The sequence below is a fragment of the Sinocyclocheilus anshuiensis genome, unplaced genomic scaffold, assembly GCF_001515605.1.
Source record: "Sinocyclocheilus anshuiensis isolate Anshui unplaced genomic scaffold, SAMN03320099.WGS_v1.1 scaffold880, whole genome shotgun sequence".
Classification (NCBI taxonomy): Eukaryota; Metazoa; Chordata; class Actinopteri; order Cypriniformes; family Cyprinidae; genus Sinocyclocheilus; species Sinocyclocheilus anshuiensis.
Window position 1 is genome coordinate 1055836 of NW_015548254.1, and position 21266 is coordinate 1077101.

General features: G+C 35.6%; 2 protein-coding genes across 3 annotated transcripts in view; both read right to left on the reverse strand.

Moving 5' to 3' along the window:
• LOC107655404 (lysophosphatidic acid receptor 3-like) overlaps nucleotides 1-4905 on the reverse strand; it is an 8306-nt gene extending 3401 nt beyond the window's left edge. The window contains exons 1-2 of the mRNA XM_016442881.1: nucleotides 4546-4905; nucleotides 3142-3899 (exon numbers count right to left, since the gene is read on the reverse strand). Of these exons, the coding sequence (XP_016298367.1) occupies nucleotides 3142-3883 (742 nt within the window). The 5' untranslated portion in view covers nucleotides 3884-3899; nucleotides 4546-4905. The remainder of the gene's footprint in view (nucleotides 1-3141; nucleotides 3900-4545) is intronic.
• Nucleotides 4906-6312: 1407 nt separating this feature from the next.
• On the reverse strand, nucleotides 6313-17905 carry LOC107655403 (mucolipin-2-like). Of its 2 annotated transcripts, none has more exons than XM_016442879.1 (14): nucleotides 17798-17905; nucleotides 15876-16035; nucleotides 15220-15393; nucleotides 14637-14790; nucleotides 14477-14555; nucleotides 14296-14392; nucleotides 14111-14210; nucleotides 12860-12972; nucleotides 12537-12686; nucleotides 11074-11175; nucleotides 10786-10908; nucleotides 9238-9444; nucleotides 8132-8286; nucleotides 6313-6705 (listed from the first exon to the last, which is right to left on the reverse strand). In XM_016442879.1, exons 1-14 carry the CDS (start codon nucleotides 17845-17847, stop codon nucleotides 6669-6671), a joined length of 1701 nt encoding a protein of 566 aa, XP_016298365.1. In that variant the 5' UTR covers nucleotides 17848-17905; the 3' UTR covers nucleotides 6313-6668. The 2 variants fall into 2 exon arrangements, with proteins under 2 accessions (XP_016298365.1, XP_016298366.1); XM_016442880.1 differs by lacking the exon at nucleotides 17798-17905 and adding an exon at nucleotides 15506-15745 and having other exon boundaries at nucleotides 15876-15929.
• Nucleotides 17906-21266: the final 3361 nt, after the last annotated feature.

Sequence of the window (21266 nt, forward strand, 5' to 3'; positions counted from 1 at the left end):
GGGGGTCATACATGGAAACTTTTTTTTTTTTTTACATTGATTTATCCTGTAAAGCTTGTAATTTTGATGTTTCTACATTTACACAGAAAATATCCATTTATGCACATGTGAAGTTAATATTTACAAGAAAGAAAGAAGGTACTTTTTCCAGTGGTGTGGTTTCTTTTCTGTTTTCAACAAAGAATTTCTCAAAAGAGGAGTTGTGCAACGGATTAATGTAACCTTTACCACCAAACATGCCACAGGACAACAAAGAAAGAATGTAGCATGCTTCTGAAACCCAGGCATCTGCTTTTATCTGCAGTTCGTTCAAGAAATAACTGATGAGTACTGGGCTGTGAATCTTCATTATACTGTATAAAGTCTCCCAGACACATTCTCTGTATCTTCAAAAACAATCCCTTCTGAAAACAAAGCGATCTCATCTGGCCAAAAACGGATTTTCACACATGTGAGCAACTGCCGTTAAAGACAGTCACGCATCAAGTATGAGTTTCATGCTCTTTTACTCCAAGGCAACAGGCCACTCGTGCTGGTGGTTTGATTCAGATGCCAGGCAGTGTAAAGAGCGACCTTGTGCAAGATAATTATACAGGCCTGGAGGAAGCCTGTTGTGCAGGGAACAGACGACTCCTCCACTTTGGCCCTATCTGCAACTTGAAGTAGTAAGAGATACTCCTAAAAACTGGTATAAAACCAAATTTTCCTTCTCTGCAACATGCTGGTCTAACATAATTATTGAATTTCTCCAAAAAAATACCTATTTAGACCAGCAAAAACCAGCTTTCGTGATGGTGAGTGCTGGTTTGGTGATGGTCTAGCTGGTAGTTTTCTTCAAGGTCTATAAACAGCAACTCTTGAATACAATTTCTATAAAGAGCATTTTTGAGAATTTTTGCATTAATAATGATACTCAAGTCAAAAATGCATTACTAAAAAAAAAGCTAAAATTGTTCTCAATATTTTGATTTTTTTTGCACCCTCAGATTCCAGATTTTCAAATAGTTGTATCTCGGCCAAATATTGTCATATCCTAACAAACCATGCATCAATGGAAAGCTTATTTATTCAGCTTTCAGCTGATAAATCTCTAAATAAATATATAAATCTCAATTTCGAAAAATTGACACTGGTTTTGTGCTTTAGGGTCACATTTTAAGAGTCATTAAAATGTAAACTTTTCCTAAAAATGGTATTGTATAAGTTTTTCAAAACCATATAAAACCAACAAAATTACAAAGACCACATTTCTTTGTATTTATGGATTTTCTTTTAAATTTTAACAATTAAAAAAAACCAATCCTTCCCTTTATCACACACTCTTATTTATCACTGGCCTGTTTGCAGACAAAAACATCTTGTAGATTGTTTCAACACGATTCATAATAAAAGACAAAGAAAAACAAAAGGCAAAAGAAATCCAACCTTTGAACTTATGATAGCAATCAGCTAATGCAATGGTGGGAGGTTTCGTGTTTTGTGTCTCCTTGTTAACTCTTGCATCCTATTGTATGTTAACTCTTCAGTTTCTCGTCTACATCTCCTCATTCAAGTTTAACATCTCCAAAAAAATATGTAGATGTCTGCCGTGGTTAACAGGATATGAGATCACATACTTCCAATCTAAATATTTGTCATGTCTGTAATAAATTTGCAGAAATATTTACCCACCCTGTCCCACATCACCTACACTTGAGTGGGTTACAAGTTTGGCAAGAAATATTTGAGACTTTACAAGCCTCCATTGTGAGTAAAATTAACATATTCAGCAGTCTGGGAGCGTTTATCATGGTTACAGACTAAAGGCGTGGACTTTGGACAGCTCATCAGAGCTATGGAGGCTTGTGGGAAAACTATAAACCAACATATCCTGTAATTGCCATTGAACTTTGAGTGACTGAGGAGTAATGATACATTCCGATACATATCACAGTCTGGAATGCATGTGGTGGTTCAACGTGCCGCATTTGTGCAATGAAGTCACTTCCCATATTATCAGGCTACTTGTAGTAATTTAGTATTGTCATACTAAGGGATAGTTCACAAAAAATAGAAGAAAGAAAATTCTGTAATCATTTACTCAACATCACGTCATTCCAAACCAGTAGTGATGAACCAAAATGAATATTTTTACCAAGACATTAAACCAAAATTAGTTTGGGTAATTAAATTTGGGCAGTTGGGTAATTGAACGCTTTATGCTTTTCAGGGTGTCGTCTTTTCTGGTGGTAAAGCAGTTGTAGTGAATGCGTTCGGAAACGAGGTGCCTTTCAATATTTCAGTCGAACAAATTTAACATACAGCTGAGCTACTCAAGCACAATTCTTGGTAATGGGGAAGAGCACCCACACAGCTGGCATGGTTTCTTGTTTTAGGTTATCCACATTGTTTACATTAAATAGAAACTGAAACAGTCAAAACACATCATTAAAAAAGCTTGAAATAAATATTTCGGTCAAAATGCATATCGGTTAGTCAGCTGAAACCGCCAAAAAGTTTTTCGAATGCAGAAATTTCAGTGCATCAATACAAACCGGTATGATTGAAATGGCAAAAAACTATGAATTTTTGGCTTTGGCTTAAATAGATTTGTTGGGACTTCGTAGTCATGCACCGAAATTTCTGCAACTGAAAAAGTCCAGCCACAAAATTCATACATTTTGGCCATTTCTGCCAAGTATTTTCCGTTGCCAATATTTCACTGAATAACTACAAACCGTTATGCACTTTGTTCTTCTGTGGAACACAAGACATTTTGATGAACGCTTTAACCGTTTTTGACCATAAAATGAAAGTCAATGGGGTCCAAATCCACAACAGACCTTAATGAAGTTACTGTAGATGCCATATTGAATTTAATGAGAAAATGAGGCTGTGAGGGAATGACTACAGTCTTTACAGTAGCACACACTGCTTTTTTTTTTTTTTTTTTGGAAAGACGTTTCATCAGCTGAACAAAATTTAAAACAATTAAATATGCGTATGTCCTGACTAAGGACTCCATTGACTTTCAAAATATCTTCTTTTGCGTTCCAAAGAAGAAAGAAGGTCACACAGGTCTGCAACAACATGAGCATTTTCATTTTGGGGTGAACTATCCCTTTCGCAAGACCATATCTAAAGAGCATCTCCAGAACTTACCAAGTACGGTCATCACAGTTTTGATGAGCTTGACTGGCGTCCTCTTTCGATTAATAGATCCAGAAGTGTGTTCCTTCAGGACAACAGTCTTTCTCATCACATAGATGTATATCCTCAAGTATACGCCCACCATTATGAGGAAGAGCACCAGGTTGGACACAGACCAGAAGATCAGGTAGCTCCGGCTAAAGATGGGTGCCAATTTGGAGCACAGGTCCAGACTGCAGATACAGTTCCAGCCCAAACTAGGAACGGCCCCCATAAATATCGAAATACCCCACACAAGGGCAATCAACAGGGTCACCCGACGTTTGGTGAGGTTACTGTGAACCTTCCAGTTCATGATGGAGATGTAGCGCTCGAGGGCGATCACCAGGAGGTTGGTCAGGGATGCGGAGAGACTCGTGTCCAGCAAACCCTGCCGAAAGAAGTAGCCTTGAACAGTGAGATCGCGAGATATTTTCCCTGTATTGAACATGAGATACACGTAAGCGATCCCGGCGAGAAAGTCTGAGGCGGCAAGGTTGGCGAGGAGATAGTAGAAGGGGTAGTGAAACCTCCTGTTTGTCACCACCGCCGTGATGATCATGGCGTTGGCCACTAGGATGAAACAACAGCAGATGGATCCAGCGACCTGAACAAGGATGAGCTGCGTTTGGTCCCATTCATCTGAGGTTATGTTGCTGTTGTTGTAGAAAAAGCCCATGGGCTTATCATGGTAGCAAACATTATACCTGGCCATCTTTGGACAAAAAACACTATGAATGGAAGGAAAACAACAAATAAGTATATTGTCTGGGACTATAAAGCTTCATTTATTAGTCATTCATGGGAAAACCCATAATTACAAAAGACAAAACGCCACCAGAATTGCAATAAACTAAACAACAAAGAATCCAACATAAACACTCAAACATACATGATTGAAAATTGATTGATAGACTAACTTTTTGAATAAAATCCAAATAAATGTTATAATAATTGCCCTTTCTGCATTATTTCACCATAAGAGTATCTGTATTACATTATTAAATGCACTATAAAATTAGGTAAAATAGTTTATGTTGTTCACATCTAAAAACATTTTTGCAGTGTTTTACAATAAACTCACGTTTTTTTTTAAGTATAAACTTTTTACTTCAGTTTGTACTGTAGCATTTGTACATTTTTAAACAGTTTATCCCAGGTTTCATTGCCATCTTAATCACACTTTGTCTTCACTAGTTGGTTTTTAAACTGTAGTGTATAGTCAAATTAGTATAAGCCCAAATGCTGTTTCAGATTGTTTTACATGCATGTTACACCGCAGGGTACAATCAAAACAAACCAAATCAATCAAAATCCCACAATACAAATGTATGAAACTCGTCCAGTAACGTGCAGTGATATATACAGCTCTCTTACCAGTGTCAGACCCGTCAGGTTCTCAGTTCACTCTCCATGAGTAGTCCGAAGTATCGCGCAGATCCGGCGTGACTCCACAAGCGCAAGGCGACTCTGAGTGAAGCTTCTGCAGAAGTTTGTTCTTGAGAGTTTTAGGGAGGGGAGTGGGCGTGTCAGACTGTCAGTGTGGGCGTGGTCAGCGCACACCGCCCGCAAATATGCTGCTGCTTTCGTAAAAAGTTAATAAAAACTTAACGCTATGAAGTTTTTCGAAAAGGAAATAACGCTAAACTTGCGTTTCATCTCAGCACGAGCCGAAGACCTCAAGTGTTTAAATAAAAAAAGTTTACTAGTTTAAGGTTTAAACGAATTCAGATTGTGTCACTGTACAGACAAATGACGCGTTTATTAGGGGCTTTTTCTCTGTCAGCGTCTATTTCGTAAAGTTACGCAATTTTACTCAAGTGTGTGAGGTAAAGGAGGATCCACAACATTGAACATCATCAAATATGAAGATTTGGGTCATGAAAGTATAGGCACCTCAATATCTTAGTGAACATTTAATATTAAGCAGTCATAATGAGGATAACATGAAAATAAGCATTTTCCAATGTATTGAGGGTATGGAGATTGATCGAAATGCTATTTATAGGAGAAACAAGCCATATTCATAAAGAGATTTGTTTTACTTTTGGCGCCGTTGCTCTGCATGTCATCATTGCGATTGTAAACATATGCCTATGTAAATGTTTGACGTTCTGAATGAGCTTAGTTTCAAGTACAATAAAATAAAATAAATACATGGGCCTAATTAAAGACATAATAGAAGTAACGAGTGTCAGAGCAGGTAAATTACAGATTTTGTGTCTGGTTTGGGATTGAGTTTCATTTCTTATAGAAAAAAGAATTGAAACCATCATTCTAAAAACCAAGCATCTGGTTTAATTGGTTTTTGAGGTCAAGAAAGCCCCTTTTGCAAAACTCTCTCTTTTAACAACCCATCTAATTTTACTACTTTGAATAACAAAGCTTTAACCCAAACACCCGCCCGCTCATCCAAAAAAGAAAATCACGAACACAAAAGGCGTCTTTAGTTTGCAAATACAAAATCTTTTTGATTATCTTTCATTCCCGCACCCAAGGTCTTTCTCCCAGTGAGCAATTGCTTACTAAGCAAGTCACGTAGGAACTTGTCTGCCTTCCTTGTTAATTGTGGGATGATGATGATGATGATAATGAGCCATGATTCACATCATAAAGTATGATCATCTCCACCAAGACAAAAGTTACCTTAGCTGAGCGAACAATGCATTCTTACAACTCCGGTGTTGCACATACACATTACAATCATTCCTTAGACACTTCACATATTTGAAGCACAATATCAAGAGACTTTATCTTTAAAACTTTGACGCAACACGCCAAAGGGCTGATATAAAAATCAGCACAAATGTGTAATTTAATGTTACTTCTCTAATGTAAAACATGAGCAGACAATCCAGATGACACATAAATAATATCATAAAAGATATTTCCTCTACTATACACTCTTAAAAATAAAGGTGCTTCAAAAGGTTCTTCAAGCGATGCCATAGAAGAACCCTTTTTGGTTCCACAAAGAACCATTTAGTCAAAGGTTCTTTAAAGAACCATCTCTTTCTTATCTTTTTATAATCTGAAGAACCTTCTTTCGCCACAAAGAACCTTTTGTGAAACAGAAAGGTTCTTCAGATGTTAAAGGTTCTTTATGGAACCATTTAGACAAAAAGGTTCTTCTATGGCATCGTGAAGCACCTTTATTTTTAAGAGTGTACAACATTAGACAGGGATTATTTTACAGATTGCACATCAAAATGCATCAAACATCTTCTGCGGTTGCCAGTTGACCCACAAAACACTTCATTTGTTGCTCTTAATTGCATTGTAGTGCACTTTGGAAGATATGATTTGGCATTTATCCGTCTGCTAATGCAGGTCTTACCAGCTCCTAATGAAATTGGCATGTTCACAGGAAGATCTTGCTTCCTGTGTAGGACATGAACCATGTACATAGAGTAGTAAACATGTTCACACAAACTTTCTCTTATTAAGCTGCAAGTCCATTGCAGTTTTCAGTAGATTCAACTTTGAATCAGTCGCAACGGTCAACTGATGAGAATGATGGTGTCATCTTTGGGAACCCTGCAAAAAGGACACAAATTTGGTATATTGTGAGTTGCCGGTTCCTATATTTGAACATAGATGATCTGAAACAGTTTCTGCCATCTTTGAACCAACTTACAGTACAATTTTGAATTCTGATGGGTTTTCAGTGCAGATTTTGGTTGCACAGCTTTCAACCTTTATATAAATGTGTTTGGTCGCAGTTTCCAAAGGAAGTGAAACTAAAGATTCCTAAAGAAACTCTTTTTTTTTTTTTTGAGTCCAGAAAACTTTGCAGGTTAGTTTCATGTCAAATTAGGTAAATTCCTTAAAACAAACTATCCCTGTAACTCTTTTTGTAAAGAAAAATTTGGTTACATCAGTAATTCATATTTTATAGTTTGGGGTAAGTAAAAATAAAGAAATAAATAAAGAAATTAATATTCTTTTATATTAAATTGATCAAAAGTGACAGTAAAAATTTTACATGTGTTGCAAAAAATGCTAAAATAAATTACATTTACAATATATTAACATAGAAAACGTTTTAAATTGTAATAGTATATATATATTTTTTTTATTCTAGGCCTATTTTTGATAATATAAATGCAGCCTGGGTGAACATATACTTCCTTCAAAAACAAACAAACAAATAAATAAATACCAAATTGAAATGTGGTCTATTTTAACAACAAATGTGAAATTTTAAATTTATAATATATATATAATTTATATTTAAACATGTATTATTTATCATTTTTAAAGAATAATTTTGACCATTTATAATAGGGGTGATAAAAGATGCCAATATAGACAGAATCACTCAGCCAACCAGGCAGGAATAACACGTTTTTCTTTCTTCCAGATGAAAAGATAATGAAGTATAATTCTGGCCCTAGCTTGTAGAGCAGGAACACCAGTTCTAATCTGAAGAGATGATGGAAGATTCTTGTAAAACCCAATTTCATCCCAAAGTACTGTAATATCCACGCTGAAATCTAATCAGTGCAGCATAAGTGGCTTTTAACCTGATATTTAGACAGCATCAAATTACAGCCGGGCTTTCCCTCGCATCTGACACTCAAGCAAACAATGAGTCCTCCTTTCAGAGTTCAGTTTCACGTTTTCTCGTATTGCAACCCAAAACAGCTAGAAACTTACAAGACAAAAAGCTCTGGCAATATTCCCCAGAGGGAAAAAAAAAAACTCTGAACAATAATGGGCATCATTATGGGGCAACTTTTTCTTTTCTAAACTCTCGTTTGTTTACCATTCCTGCAAGGCAAGGGGAAGCCTTCTCCATTTTTTTCTCACAGAGAACATTTCTCTGTAATCAGCACTTTGCTGGGTGTGTCCATCTTTCTCTCCCACCACTAATTCCATTTCTCATGCCATAGTGGGCTGACCTCAGCTCTGGAGGAAACACTGCTGCCCTGCAGCTGATGTCTGTGATTATATACTGTACCTTTTGCAGCAACACAGCACAACAGAAGGGTGGACGGTCTCGGCTTCGCCACACTCTGCGTCGACCCCCTCCTGCCCCTGGAGGGGGAAACCCTCCTTCTGCCCCATCAGAAACCGCTGGAGCTCTGTCATGGGGAAGCCTGTTGTTTGGTAACCCTAGACAAAATGGAGAAGTTGATATGAAACGCTACAAACGAGTGTAGTGCAGCTTTAATAGTGCTGAATTGTATTCAATCTACAAGGAAAGTTCATACAGCAATGAAAATGATGCCACCATTTACTCACTCTGAAGTTGTCCTGACTCAGATTTAAATAAATAAAATAAATAAAATAAAATAATCAAAGCAAAAAGGAAGAAAAAAACAAAACGAAACAAAATCCAAACAAAAACAAAAAAACAACCAAACAAAAAAACAGAATGAAACAAAACTAAAACCCCAAACAAAAAACAACCCCCTTCCAAAAAAAAAACCACACAAAACAAACAAACCAAACAAAATGAAAAAAAAAATATATACTTTCTCTTTCCTCTGATCTGATGTTTTGTCTAAGATTTAGTTTTTTTGCCTTAGAAAGAAAATAAAAAGGGTTTGGAAAGAAATGAGTAATGACAGTTTTCATTTTTGTGTAAACTAACCTATGAAGACAATAAAAAAATAATAATTTAATGAATAAAAATACATAGAATATGCCTTAAAAAGAGAAGCCTTTTTTTTTTTTTGCGTAAGAAAATAAAATGAGGTTGGAAAGACATGAGTAAAGGATGACGGTTTCATTTCTGTGTGAACTAATCTATTAAGAGAATAAACTAGAGATATTTTTCACAGTCATAGACACTCATTCGATCTACTATTATATCACTAATAAGGCCTCTAAATTCAAAAATAACTAAATGCATTTATTATATTACCATTGGTCTTTTTGCCTTTTTTATTCATTTATTTATTTTTTATTATTTGGATAGTAAAAAGTGGCTAGGAAATAACAGGATGAAAAAAGGTAACAAGATTGAGAAATGTGTTGGAACATGTGCGCTAACCACTAAACCATGGAGAAATTCTAGTACAAACTAGTCACTGTGTGTTAAGCATGTTAAGCTGATGGTACCTTGATGGTCTCGTAAGCGTCTGTGATGAGGACGATGAAGAGACTGAGCACCATGTAGATGAAGAGTGAGATGAACGAGTAAAGATAAGCTCGGCTGAACAGCCACACCATTGTGTTCTTTTGCTCAATCTCTGCAAATGTAGGGAACATGTCGTCCCCGTTGACTAGAGAGAAGAGGCACTCTGCCACACGACTCAGACCTTCAAACTGACCCGCATACAGATGGTAAATGCATGGGAGAAGACATGTGGACAAAATGTGCATGAGACCAGTGTGAAATACTGACATTTGGCAGTAGAAAAAATACCTTATTTATTAATCAAAAAACTTTATATTTCATATAATTATGTATGAACGTGTGTGTGTGTGTGTGTGTGTGTGTGTATATATATATATATATATTATATTATAATATATTATATTAAATTTGGTCAATAGATGGTTCTTTAAATATGTCAACATATACTGCCATCTACTGTACATAAGAAAGACTACACATCTCAAAACCACAAAGTTTTTTACAGTGCATCCATACTTCACTAGCAGTGCTGGGAAGGTTACTTTGGAAATGCAATAGGTTACAGATTACAAGTTACCCTATTTAAAATGTAATAGTAGTGATTTAAAATCATAAGAAATAGTTTACTGATACTGTTTTTGAAATAACTACAGGAAACACTGCATCTAACAATGCTTTGGATTTTTTTTTAAAGTACAATAGTTATTTTTTTTGGCAAATGGATTACCATTTGTATTTATTTTTACTACAAATTCCATGGTTAAACTATGGTTAGTGTATCAAAAACCATGGTTAATTTGTGGTTACCATGGTTTGACAATAGTAACCATTGTCTTTGGATTTATAGTAAAAATCATCATTCATTTTCGTAAGGGTTGTGTTGTTGTCTGTCCTAGTTCCCCCTAAACCTATTATAAAATATGATTAGTTGTCTGATACTGTAATAGATAATAATGATGTCCTTTATACAGTATTTTGGGTGATGACTGATGAGCAATGGGCTGCTGCTCGCGCCTGATTTCCACAGAGAACGTGCAGGATAGTCTTTTCGCGGCTTAATATTCATAGACACTAGTCCATATCGCGTTTTGATTCAAGTGTACTGACCTACTTTTGATTTATTCGTCCAAAATGTGGCATATTCCGTCCGCGTTAGGCTATATTAGGAATTCCGTTTTTACGACTGGATTCTACGAACCAGTCTGTGTTTTCCGCATCGCGGAAAATTATAGGGCCGTATGTCTCAGAGAAGTCAGTGTAATTTGGGGAAAAAATCAATTAAATCTGTATGTAGATGTGTGTAAATATTCAAATGTAATCCCCTTTGTAATCGTTAACATTTTCATAAGTAACTGTAATTTAATTACACATTGTTTCTTAGTAACTGTAACTGATTACAGTTACATTTATTTTGTAATTAAATTACGTAACGCCGTTACATGTAACTAATTACTCCCCAACACTGTTCACTAGTATACAATACAAACTACAAACATTTATGGAGTGGGTTTGTTTGTTTATTTATTTACCTTCTCATGGTAGGGACCAAGAACAATCCATCCACAGAAGGTGTAGCCGAGGTAGATCATTCCTGCGCAGCAGCAGAAGCGCAAGACCTTTGGTAAGGCTGCTCGCATAGTGAGGATAAGCACCTGTGTTGTCATAAAATTATTTTAGGGCCTTAATAAATGATTAGTCTTAAGCAATCAACACTGTTATATGACTAGTGGTCAATAAAACACATGTACTTCACCTCGGCAAACTTGCTATACATTTACCTTCATGCTCTTAATGTGATTTTGTGCATTTTGACTTACATTGTATTTTTCGAAGTATCCCAGATACCTTATGACGCCCACCCAGACCATTAGAGTTGATGTTCCCAGGAAGATGCTGCAGACATCATAGTTGGTCATGCTCTGAGAGGAGAAAGGAACTTTATGAGCATTTTGATTGTAGGTCAAACTTGTGCTTCCATGCCAGTGCAAAGTAAACATTACATAAAATTGTTTAATTGCTGTGCCTTAAATCACCCTACAGCACAGGGCCAAAGTCTAAAGACTACTAAGCGTTTCTGTAAGAGGACTGCATAATGCCATGAAGAACCGCAAAATCTGTGCAGCTCTTAAAAAGAATATGATCTGTTTTTTCCAATTAACTTTAGAAACTAAAATCAAATAATTCATGCAATCTGAGCACATTTTACTCCCAATTTAAATTACCTTACAAAAATAATTTTAATTAATTAATTAAAACACTAATATAATACATGACAAGAAACAATTTAATTTTATAGTTTCTTCATTTCCAACTAACTTCATAAACTTAAGTTGAAAATAAAATTATTTTCAAGATAATTAAGCACATTTTCACACCAAATTTAGATTACCTTACCAAAAAAATAATTTACATAAAATAAAAAATAATAACACCATAAATAAGTACATAACATTTCTTTAAAAAAAAAATGTTATAAAGGGTTTATTTCCTACTAACTTTAGAAACTTAACTCAAAAGATTTTCATTAACATTAAGATTTAAGATCCAAATTTAGATTACCTTACCAAAAAATCAGCTAAATGAACAAAATAAAAACACTTAATTACTAAATAAATACATAACAATGCAAATATTTAAATGTATAAAGTGTTCGTTTCCACCTATCTTCAGAAACTCAAATCTGATGATTTTAATAAAAACTAAGCACATTTCCCCGATTATCTTACCAAAAATAAGTACAAATTAATAAATGAATGATTTTATTAAAAATTCTAGTATTTCCCCCAAAATATAAAATGATATTCAATAAAAAGCACAATTTCCCAAAAAGATTCATGATCAAAAATATTTTTATATTTTTATACTAATATTTCATAAAAATTAAGTATATTTTCCTTCCAAATATAAATTACTTCACAATAAATAATTTTAAACCATAAACAAAATTTAAATATTAATATGATAAATACATAAAAATTAAAATAAAATATTTAAACTATAAAGTGTTTAATATAAGCTATTAATATAATATGTTGAATTACATTTAAATAAACTTTATTACAAATAATGAGAATCAACATTATATTGGGAAATTTAAAAAAAAATAATCTTTTGAATATTTTTATGGGTGGGAGTGATTTCTCCCATAGACCAACTAATAACATGCAATATAATCAGCATTTTTTTTGAATTTGGGGAACTACAACTTCCTCTGCAATTTTTCAGATCGTGTAAATATCAAATGAATCAGCAAAAATGTTTTCTTAAAAAGTAAAAGCACCTTAGCCTGTATTTCCATTTTTAGTATCGATCCAATGATGGCCATAACATCACTGATGATCACCAAGAGGTACCAGCCATTCAAGAACTCCCTCTGATCATCTTCACACACTTTCTGATTATAATTCTCAAGACAGAAGCTAGAAAACCGCTGCAGAGAGAGGAAATGACACATGAAGGAAACATTGACCAGGCACAAAATGATCAGAACGGCATGAGTTCACATTGAGTCACTATGACAGAACATCAAAAATAACTGATGTAGATTATAAAAAATGTTAACGTATCTGTAATATTGACAGGCTTCAGTGCAGCTAGGTTTACCTGAAGTAACCTCACAGCTAGTATAATAGAACGTGTGCAGAGCACTGCAGAGCTCAGACAGACTATAATAACAAAGCCATCAAAGATCAGGAGGTAGTGAGTGCTTTTCTGAGCTGAAAAAGACAATAACAAACCATAAAAATCCACATGGCTATGCCATAACATTAAAAACTAGGGGTGCAATGGTTCTCGGTAAAAAATCGAACCGCACGGTTCTCCACACACGTTTCAGCATACACTAGGACCGCGGTTCAACTTAAATCTCACAATGCATCTGTAATATGGTTTGTTAGAGTTCGGCTAATGTATGTTTCTGTTGATGGATACAAATTCTGGCTTCCCAATACATTACAACAAGAGCGATGAGAGAGAAAAAAAACAATACGTGGACAAACCAGTCACTCTTTAATCAATGCGAGTGCTTTATGCTGGAATAACTGTCATTTATGCCGTCATCACGTGTTGATAGCGCAGGTGAGACCAGAACAGCACACGTTGCTATCTGTGTTTAAACTAAACTCATTTAAGCCTTGCCAGTTTAAATATTAAAGAGCCAGAAGACGTAAACTCGCGCGAGCAGTGGGAAGATCTCAGAACCAGTGTGAACCCGCGTTTCAGAACGCGTGCAAATATTAAGCTCTCTTTGAAGTATTGTGCTTGAATGGACAAATTCACACAAAAAACATGTCAACATGCCTGTCTTGGTGAGTTTCCTAGCATACATAGTCGGTTGAATGTACAGTATCAGTGTACTGGATCCGTGCATTGTCTTAAAGTTTTTAATGTTAAAGGGGTCATATGATGCGATTTCATTTTTTCCTTTCTCTTTGGAGTGTTACAAGCTCTTGGTGCATAAAGAAGATCTGTAAAGTTGCAAAGACTAAAGTCTTTTACATTTGATTACTTTATTCAATTTCTGTACCTAAAAACTGTTAGACCTACCTAAAAAACCTGAAAAGCACTGTTTATTTTATTTGTATCTTTGCTCTATTGCATTTATTTGTGCTGTTGCTTGTAGTTAGATTATTTGTTCTTATTTTCTTTATTTTTATTTGACAATATCGTTTTTTCCCTAAACATAGCACATACCGAACCGTTCCGAAACCGTGACTCTAAAACAGTGATACAAACCGATTGAACAAAAAGCATTTTTGTTCAACAAAAAGTTGAACCGTTGCACCCCTATTAAAAACGTATTTCGAGTAATCATTGACCATAAGCATTTATTGTAGTTGATGATTTTTCACATACCAGTTCCTGAAATCTTCCAGTTTTTGCACACACTACTAACCGCATCGAAATCAATGGTCAATTTCACCTTCCCGCTATGACAACTGTTATCAAAGAAAATCTGCAAAGAATTCAATTGGATCTATTCAAGTAATTCAAGCTAAAAGGGGTATGAATGGATTATTATCCCTGAAACTGGACCTTACCTTCACAAAAAATGTGTAACAGTCTGGCAGCTCATGAGAACGAACAGTTTTCAAGTTGATTCCTTTGAGCGCGAAAGTGATCTCAATATCGACAAGCCTGTATTTCAACCAAAACCATAATTGAAACCATTATTAAGAGTATTGTTTAAATGTTTCGGTTATATAGTTAAGGTTCACAAACCTATAAAATTCCAACTCAAAAAATGAAGCATTGTTCATTCTCCATGTTTTAGAGGACTCTGGATCAAGAGTTAAGCAATCTGGAAAAGACAAAAATTTACAGTTTATGCACTGCCTTATGGTTTATACTAGATTGTCACATTTTCTGAAAAATGTGTAACCTGTTTCAAGCTCTGCATCAATATCATACGGTTCCTCAGACGGTTCAACGCTGCCTCTTTTGTAGCTCTTCTTACAGATGATCAAGGGCAGAAACTCTCCATTCTCTTCAGCATAACTAGCAGGACCTACAGACAGGTTTCCTAACTGGGAATACTGTTGAACAGATAGATAAATATTATATTAAGCAAGTTTTAACTTTTTATTTCCTCACATAAAGAAAAGAGTAGCACTTTTGATAAATATGTTCATAATTGCATCCACTCACATTAGATAAAACCGCTTTAGTTTACACGGAGAGGGTCGCCTCATGGGGGCAGACATTTTGAAATCACATGACCAGCTAAATATTATTTGCTTTATCAGAATAATCTTCCTATTAACAGGCATTTTCTCTCACACAAAAAGAATCACAGCAGACTGATTTGATTTGGCTTTTGATTTCACGCGATGCTTCATCCACACCACTAGGTGTCAGTATAAGACCAACAGAATTGCATGCAACATAATTAACGCTAATAAAGTAACGGAAGAGAAAACGTTTTGGAGAACAAAAAGCAAGATAAATGAAAAACAAATACAAACCTGATCTATCACATAGTGTAAACTATCATACACACTCTGTTTGGTGTAGACAGAAATACTGTAGTCATCCTCGTCCACACCACTGTAGCCCTTCAGAAACAAATTCTTAAAGGCCATCAGGTTCTCCTCCTTGTAGGACACCACAAGCTGGTTATTTAGTCCAAACAGTATGAGCTTTGAAAAAAATAGAGGAGGAGATGTTTTCAGTATGGCTGGAGGCTTTAAGCCTACTGTAGCTTTTAGAAAATTCAATTATGTTAATGATCATTTACAAAAACAAAAATACCATGTTTAGTGGCAAATCCTCCAATATGTCAGAAAAAGATTACATTTAAAGCTGAAGTGTGCCATTTCTGCACAAATAGCATCAACAAATAGAATTGCAAAAATAGTGACTGTGTTCAAACAGGTTTCTTGACCACTTTCCCTGCCTTCCATTGGTCAAACAAACAATTGAGTGGTTAAGCTTCTTTTGCTGTCCTACGCTTGTTGGGATTCTTAAACAAGCAGAAAACACCACAGACACCTTTTTAGGGGAAAATCAGGCTTACTTGTAGTGGACTCTGCATATTAAGCTGGGATACAAAAGTATTTAACAAAAATCAAACCACAATTGCACATTTCAGCTTTAAGCAAACTGGTAGCCCAATAAATACCTGGAGTGTAATCATGAATATTTTCAAAATTTGCACTGCTAATTTCCATGGTAACTGTCGCCGGGTTCTGTACTTCTCACAAGGGTTCATGAAGTAAAACCGCAAGTCATCTCTCAGTATCTCCTCCGTCATGGGATCAGTGGCCATGGATGTGGAGACACTGTATTAAAATATTCAATAAATGATTCTGATTGAATTTTGAATTCTTCAGAAAACATAAAAACCATGAAAAAAATTAAATAGATGGTTGGTAGGTTAAGGAAAAAGCAATCAACACGTGTACAGAATACTTGGGGGGGAAAAGCTCAACTACAGGATGGTTTTTATTTTTTTATTTTTTTGGTCATTACATTTTGTGTTTTAATTTCTTAGTTTTAATTACTTCAATGTTTTTCTAAAATGTGGAAAAAATAAAAAAGTAGAAAATTTAAAAGTTTTACTGTTACACAAGATAATAATAAACATTAATATAATAATAACTATTAATAATAATAATAATAATAATATCTAATATTTATTAATAATAAGTAAATTATTATTGTCATTATTATTATGTGTTATTATATTATATTATAGTTATATTATATTAATATATTATTTAATAAATATTGACTCTCCAAAAACAACAATTATTAATATTAAAGGGGTCATATGATGTTGCTAAAAAGAACATTATTTGGTGTATTTGGTGTAATGAAATGTGTTAACTGTTCTGGAACAGTGTTGTAAATACAACTTAACCACTGATTTCTAGTCGTGTCCTCTTCTGGAAGGCCAAACAAAGTAGTTCGCTTTCACAACGAAACACACAGCGCCTTCACGACATGGCGGCGGCAACAACAAAACTACAGCGAGAATAAAAGTTACGCCTTCTTTCTTTGCGTGAACATTTGGGCGGCGTTATGCAAATCTTCCCACATCGTGACGTAGACATGTGGGGGCGTGTTAGAACGAGCCATTTTAGGTAGGCGTTGTTGACTCTTAACTTTTATAAAGAATATCTCTTTGGATTTGAGACTTTAGTCTTTGCAACTTTACAGATCTTCTTTATGCACCAAGAGCTTGTAACACTCCAAAGAGAAAGGAAAAATTTAAATCGCATAATATGACCCCTTTAATGTCGATATTGTCTATTATTTAAAAATATTGAATCTTTAATAATAATAATAATATTAATAATAAATTGTTGTTGCTGTTATGTATTATTTAATAAATAGTGAATCTTCAATCGTTACATTTATGCATTTAGCAGAGGAAGAACATTTATTAAAAAACAACAACAATAATAATAACAATACAGAATTTATATACAATGTAAATTACAGTATAGCCTATACACTTATTCAGATGTGTTTATGCCATTGATCATACTTGGTCTTGTATATCCTCATGAATGCAGTTTGATAAGTGTGATTTGTGATGTCACAAAAATATATTTGAGCACAAACAGATGATAAATCAACTTAGAGTGACACATTACACATGTGACAGAGTTCTGTTTAAGATGAGGAAGATGGAAGGGGTCAATGAACAAAAGAGGAAAGGGAGGGTCAATTAGTTGCTCAATAAGCGTTTCTTAAACTTTAACTGAGTCTTTATGAATACTTGCAAAAACTTTGCACTACATGTCCTTTAAGAAAACACTACCAAGGATGCAAGTCCAAGGCTGTGTTTGCCTGCTCAACAGCACTGAGAGTGTAGTTACTGACAGACTGTAGAGTTTATTGACTTAATGAGTAAAACACAAGTAAGATTACAACCTATTAAATAATCTCTTTGCAAAAATACAGCAGAGTATTTTAATTTTTGCGGTGTCGTGTATTTTATTAGACCTAAACTATAACAACGCGACTTGTGAATTTATAACTGTTTATGCAAAATAATTTTACATAAAGACTTAAGTAAAACCTTGTCTAACTTACCTTGACACGTCAACCCTGGTGCCCTGGCAGTACCTATCAGACATTTCCATGCCACCTGTTCTCCAAGACAAAACACGCTTCCAGCCACTAGCGTTCCTTGGTCGCTAAATTACTAAATATCCTCGCGTTTGACTTCACAGCTGGAACACGTTCAGCAGCGCCCATCGACCAATCAGGAGCGAGGAGGATTCCCGATGGGCGTGGCCTAACTGTACGAAATAGAACGTTCTTTCAGTTGCTCACTGACTTGAGAAACGTCAGAAAGAATCGATTGAGGATTCGGAACTAGGAAGTCTCAATATAAACACAAACAGACCACACGCTATTTTAATACAGCAAGTGTGCTTTTATGAAGTAAACCAAGGTAAGTTAAAAATTACATTTTTTAGCAATGCTTCCAAGCTGAAGCAGTATTGCTGCCACGTTAAAGAGGCAGAAAGTTTGAGGGAGAAATAAATTCACAGGCAATGAGGACTCCAGATTTAGTGTACTAGTCTTCCAGAAAGAAAAGCTTTATTCCACTATGCTGATATGACAAATCCAGCAGAGTTAATAATAATAATATTAATGTTTAGCTTACTTTATACAGTGCTTTCAGCCAGTGCTCAAGGCAAAAATCATAATCATAATGTAAACAAAACAAGCAAACCCAACATAAAAATGGAGCCAACATCATCTGATCAAAATGAAAGAGTATAGCTGGAAAAACTGGCAAAAATGTACGAAAAAAATGTAACTGCTGAAACTCCCTACAACACACATCATGGTTTTATCAAAGAATGTTCATTATGAATATGTGTGATGGATGAGATGGAGAAAACAAAAAAATTAACAGTTTTTGTGTAAAGCTGCAGTAGCTAGTAAGCAAACTTAACACATACTGACCAGAAAGTGTCAGTATAACGACTAAAACCAGTGATACTATACACATCCCTTTATGTTGTTACCTGGATGATCCACAGCAGTTTTTTTTTTTTTTTGACAGTTGTTCGTGAGTCCCTTGTTAGTCCTGAATAGTTAAACTGCCTGCTGTTCTTCTGAAAAAAAATACTTCAGGTCCCACAAATCCTTTGGCTTTCCAGCATCTTTTGCTGAACCCTTGAACCCTTTCCAACAATGACTGTATTATTTTGAGATCCATCTTTTCACACTGAGGACAACTGAGGAACTCATACGTAACTATTACAAAAAGTTAAAACGCTCACTGATGCTCCAGAAGGAAAAACGATTGTACAACTGTAGCACAATGTAATGAATAATGCACATGTACATGCACTATTGCCTTAATATAGTAAAACATAAACACAGAATCACAGACCATTAAAAAAAAATCATGTAAACAGACGTACAGTGTTAAGCTTGCAAAATGTTATCTGTAGAATACAGTAAGAAATTAGTCGTTAATACTTTTGTTAAATTGATCAAAAGTGACAGTAAAGACATTTATGTTACAAAAGATTTCTATTTAAATAAATACTGTTCTTTTGACCTTTCTATTCATCAATGAATCCTGGGGAAAAAATGCATCACAGGAATAATTTACAAGTAACAATCCCTTATTCCCCTCATTCCCATATAGCTCCAAGTGTTTTCACATCTGTTTGAGCAGAAGGCACATTGGTTTCAGGCTCACTTCTGGGGGCACCTCCATCCGCTGCTGAAAATTAGTCTCATCATCGCTGGACATTATTGTCCTGGCGCATCTGTGGCGGCTGTGGAGTGGAGCCCTGCATTTCATCCTGAACCCAATGGGGCCCGACTTATTTACGCCCCTAGGGCTGAGCTTTGGTCAATTTGTCAAAGCTCACACAGGCATCGGGTCTGCTTTAGGCTTCTCCTTCTTTTTATATATTTAGACATTCATCAATTAAGGTGATGGAAAAGATGTGCTACACTGGTGGAAACAACCCGAGACCATGCTACCGCGACTGTCAAGACTGTCTCGCACGATGTTTAGTGTCCCCGCCAGCAGCAGCAGCCGCGAGCGTGCCTTCACCACATCTGGAAGAGTTATAAAAAAACAAGGACTGGATTAAAACTAGAGCTTCCCTGAATAACAATTTTTCTAGTCAACTAGTAGTCGTTCATTTAAGCCATTAGTCGGTTAATCACACATTTATATTAATTACTTAAATACTAAACCATAATGAGCCTTTAATTGGATAGGCTAGCTATAGCCTTCCGCATTCAAGTGCACACATGCTTTAATTGCAGTAAAGCACAGGCAAAATAATGACTATGAATGTGTCAGAAAAAAATAGCTGGAGATATTTTTATTATTAAAACTAGTTTTTTCTCAGTCAGTGTGTGGACTGCAAAGATGAAGCTGACGATGTTGAATCGCCATCTCTGCAGGCCTACAGTGGACGTGCCTTCAGAGAGATACACCTTTCATACGGATTACATAATCAGAAAGTATTTGTTTTCGATTTGATCATACTTGATCATACAGCCTGTACGCTGTTTTGTTTAATTTTTGTGACGCGCTCCAGTCGGAGACTGAGACAGCAGAAAGCACATCCTGTTTATTTTCTTACATTTTACAAAAGCACAACATTTTGTTGATATTTTCGGTTTATTACTCTTAACTGCATGAGCAAAAATGACGCCGTATTGTAAGTTGCTTCAGGAAAAAAATTATATCATGCTGGCGTCTCCATGTTCTGTATTAAAGGGTTGCATGTGATGCGTGTGATGATGCTGATGAGCCGACGTTCTACCGTAAAACCCGGATGCGCTGCACCTTGTTTACAAGCATGCGTCGTGGTACTCTCGTGAATGGCGGTGGAGACTGACCCAGAAGATAAGAAATAGTCGTTATTTTTGTTTTCTTTGTGCACAAAATGTATTCTTGTAGCTTCATAAAATGATGGTTGAACCACTGATGTCACATGGACTATTTTAACGATGTCCTTACTACCTTTCTGGGCCATAAAACATTTCAGTTGCTTTGCTGTCTATGCAGGGTGACATAGCTCTCGGATTTCATCAAAAATATTTTAATTTATGTTCTGAAGATGAACGAAGGTCTTACGGGTTTGGAACAACATGAGGGGGAGTAATTAATGACAATTTTTGGGTGAACTATCGTTAAAGGGTTAGTTCACCCAAAAATGAAAATTAGACTGTTTTACTCACCCTCGAAGCATCCTAGGTGTATATGACTTTCTTCTTTCAGACGAATCCAGTCGGAGTTATATTAAACATTGTCCTGGCTATTCCAAGCTCTATCATTGCAGTCAGCGGGTGTTGCATTTGAACAGTCCACAAGTCGTCAAATAAAGCGCGCGCATCCATAATAAAACGTGCCTCACACCGCTCCGGGGGGGGGGTGAATAAAGGCCTCCTGTAGCGAATCCATGCGTTTTTGAGCTGTTCTGGCGGATGACGCAGCACGTATGCGCAGCGTGCACCTCTGAGATATGCTAGTCTCACGAGTTTGTTTATAGGAGCAAAGGAAGCAAAGATT

Excerpts from the sequence above, each read along its gene's own strand:
- LOC107655403 (XM_016442879.1), bottom strand. The coding sequence starts at position 17,847 with ATGGAAATGTCTGATAGGTACTGCCAGGGCACCAGGGTTGACGTGTCA. Across the intron at positions 12,687-12,859 it reads TAGCTGTGAGGTTACTTCAG|CGGTTTTCTAGCTTCTGTCT; the intron begins GTAAACCTAGCT and ends CTCTCTCTGCAG. Across the intron at positions 11,176-12,536 it reads AAATGGAAATACAGGCTAAG|AGCATGACCAACTATGATGT; the intron begins GTGCTTTTACTT and ends TTCTCCTCTCAG.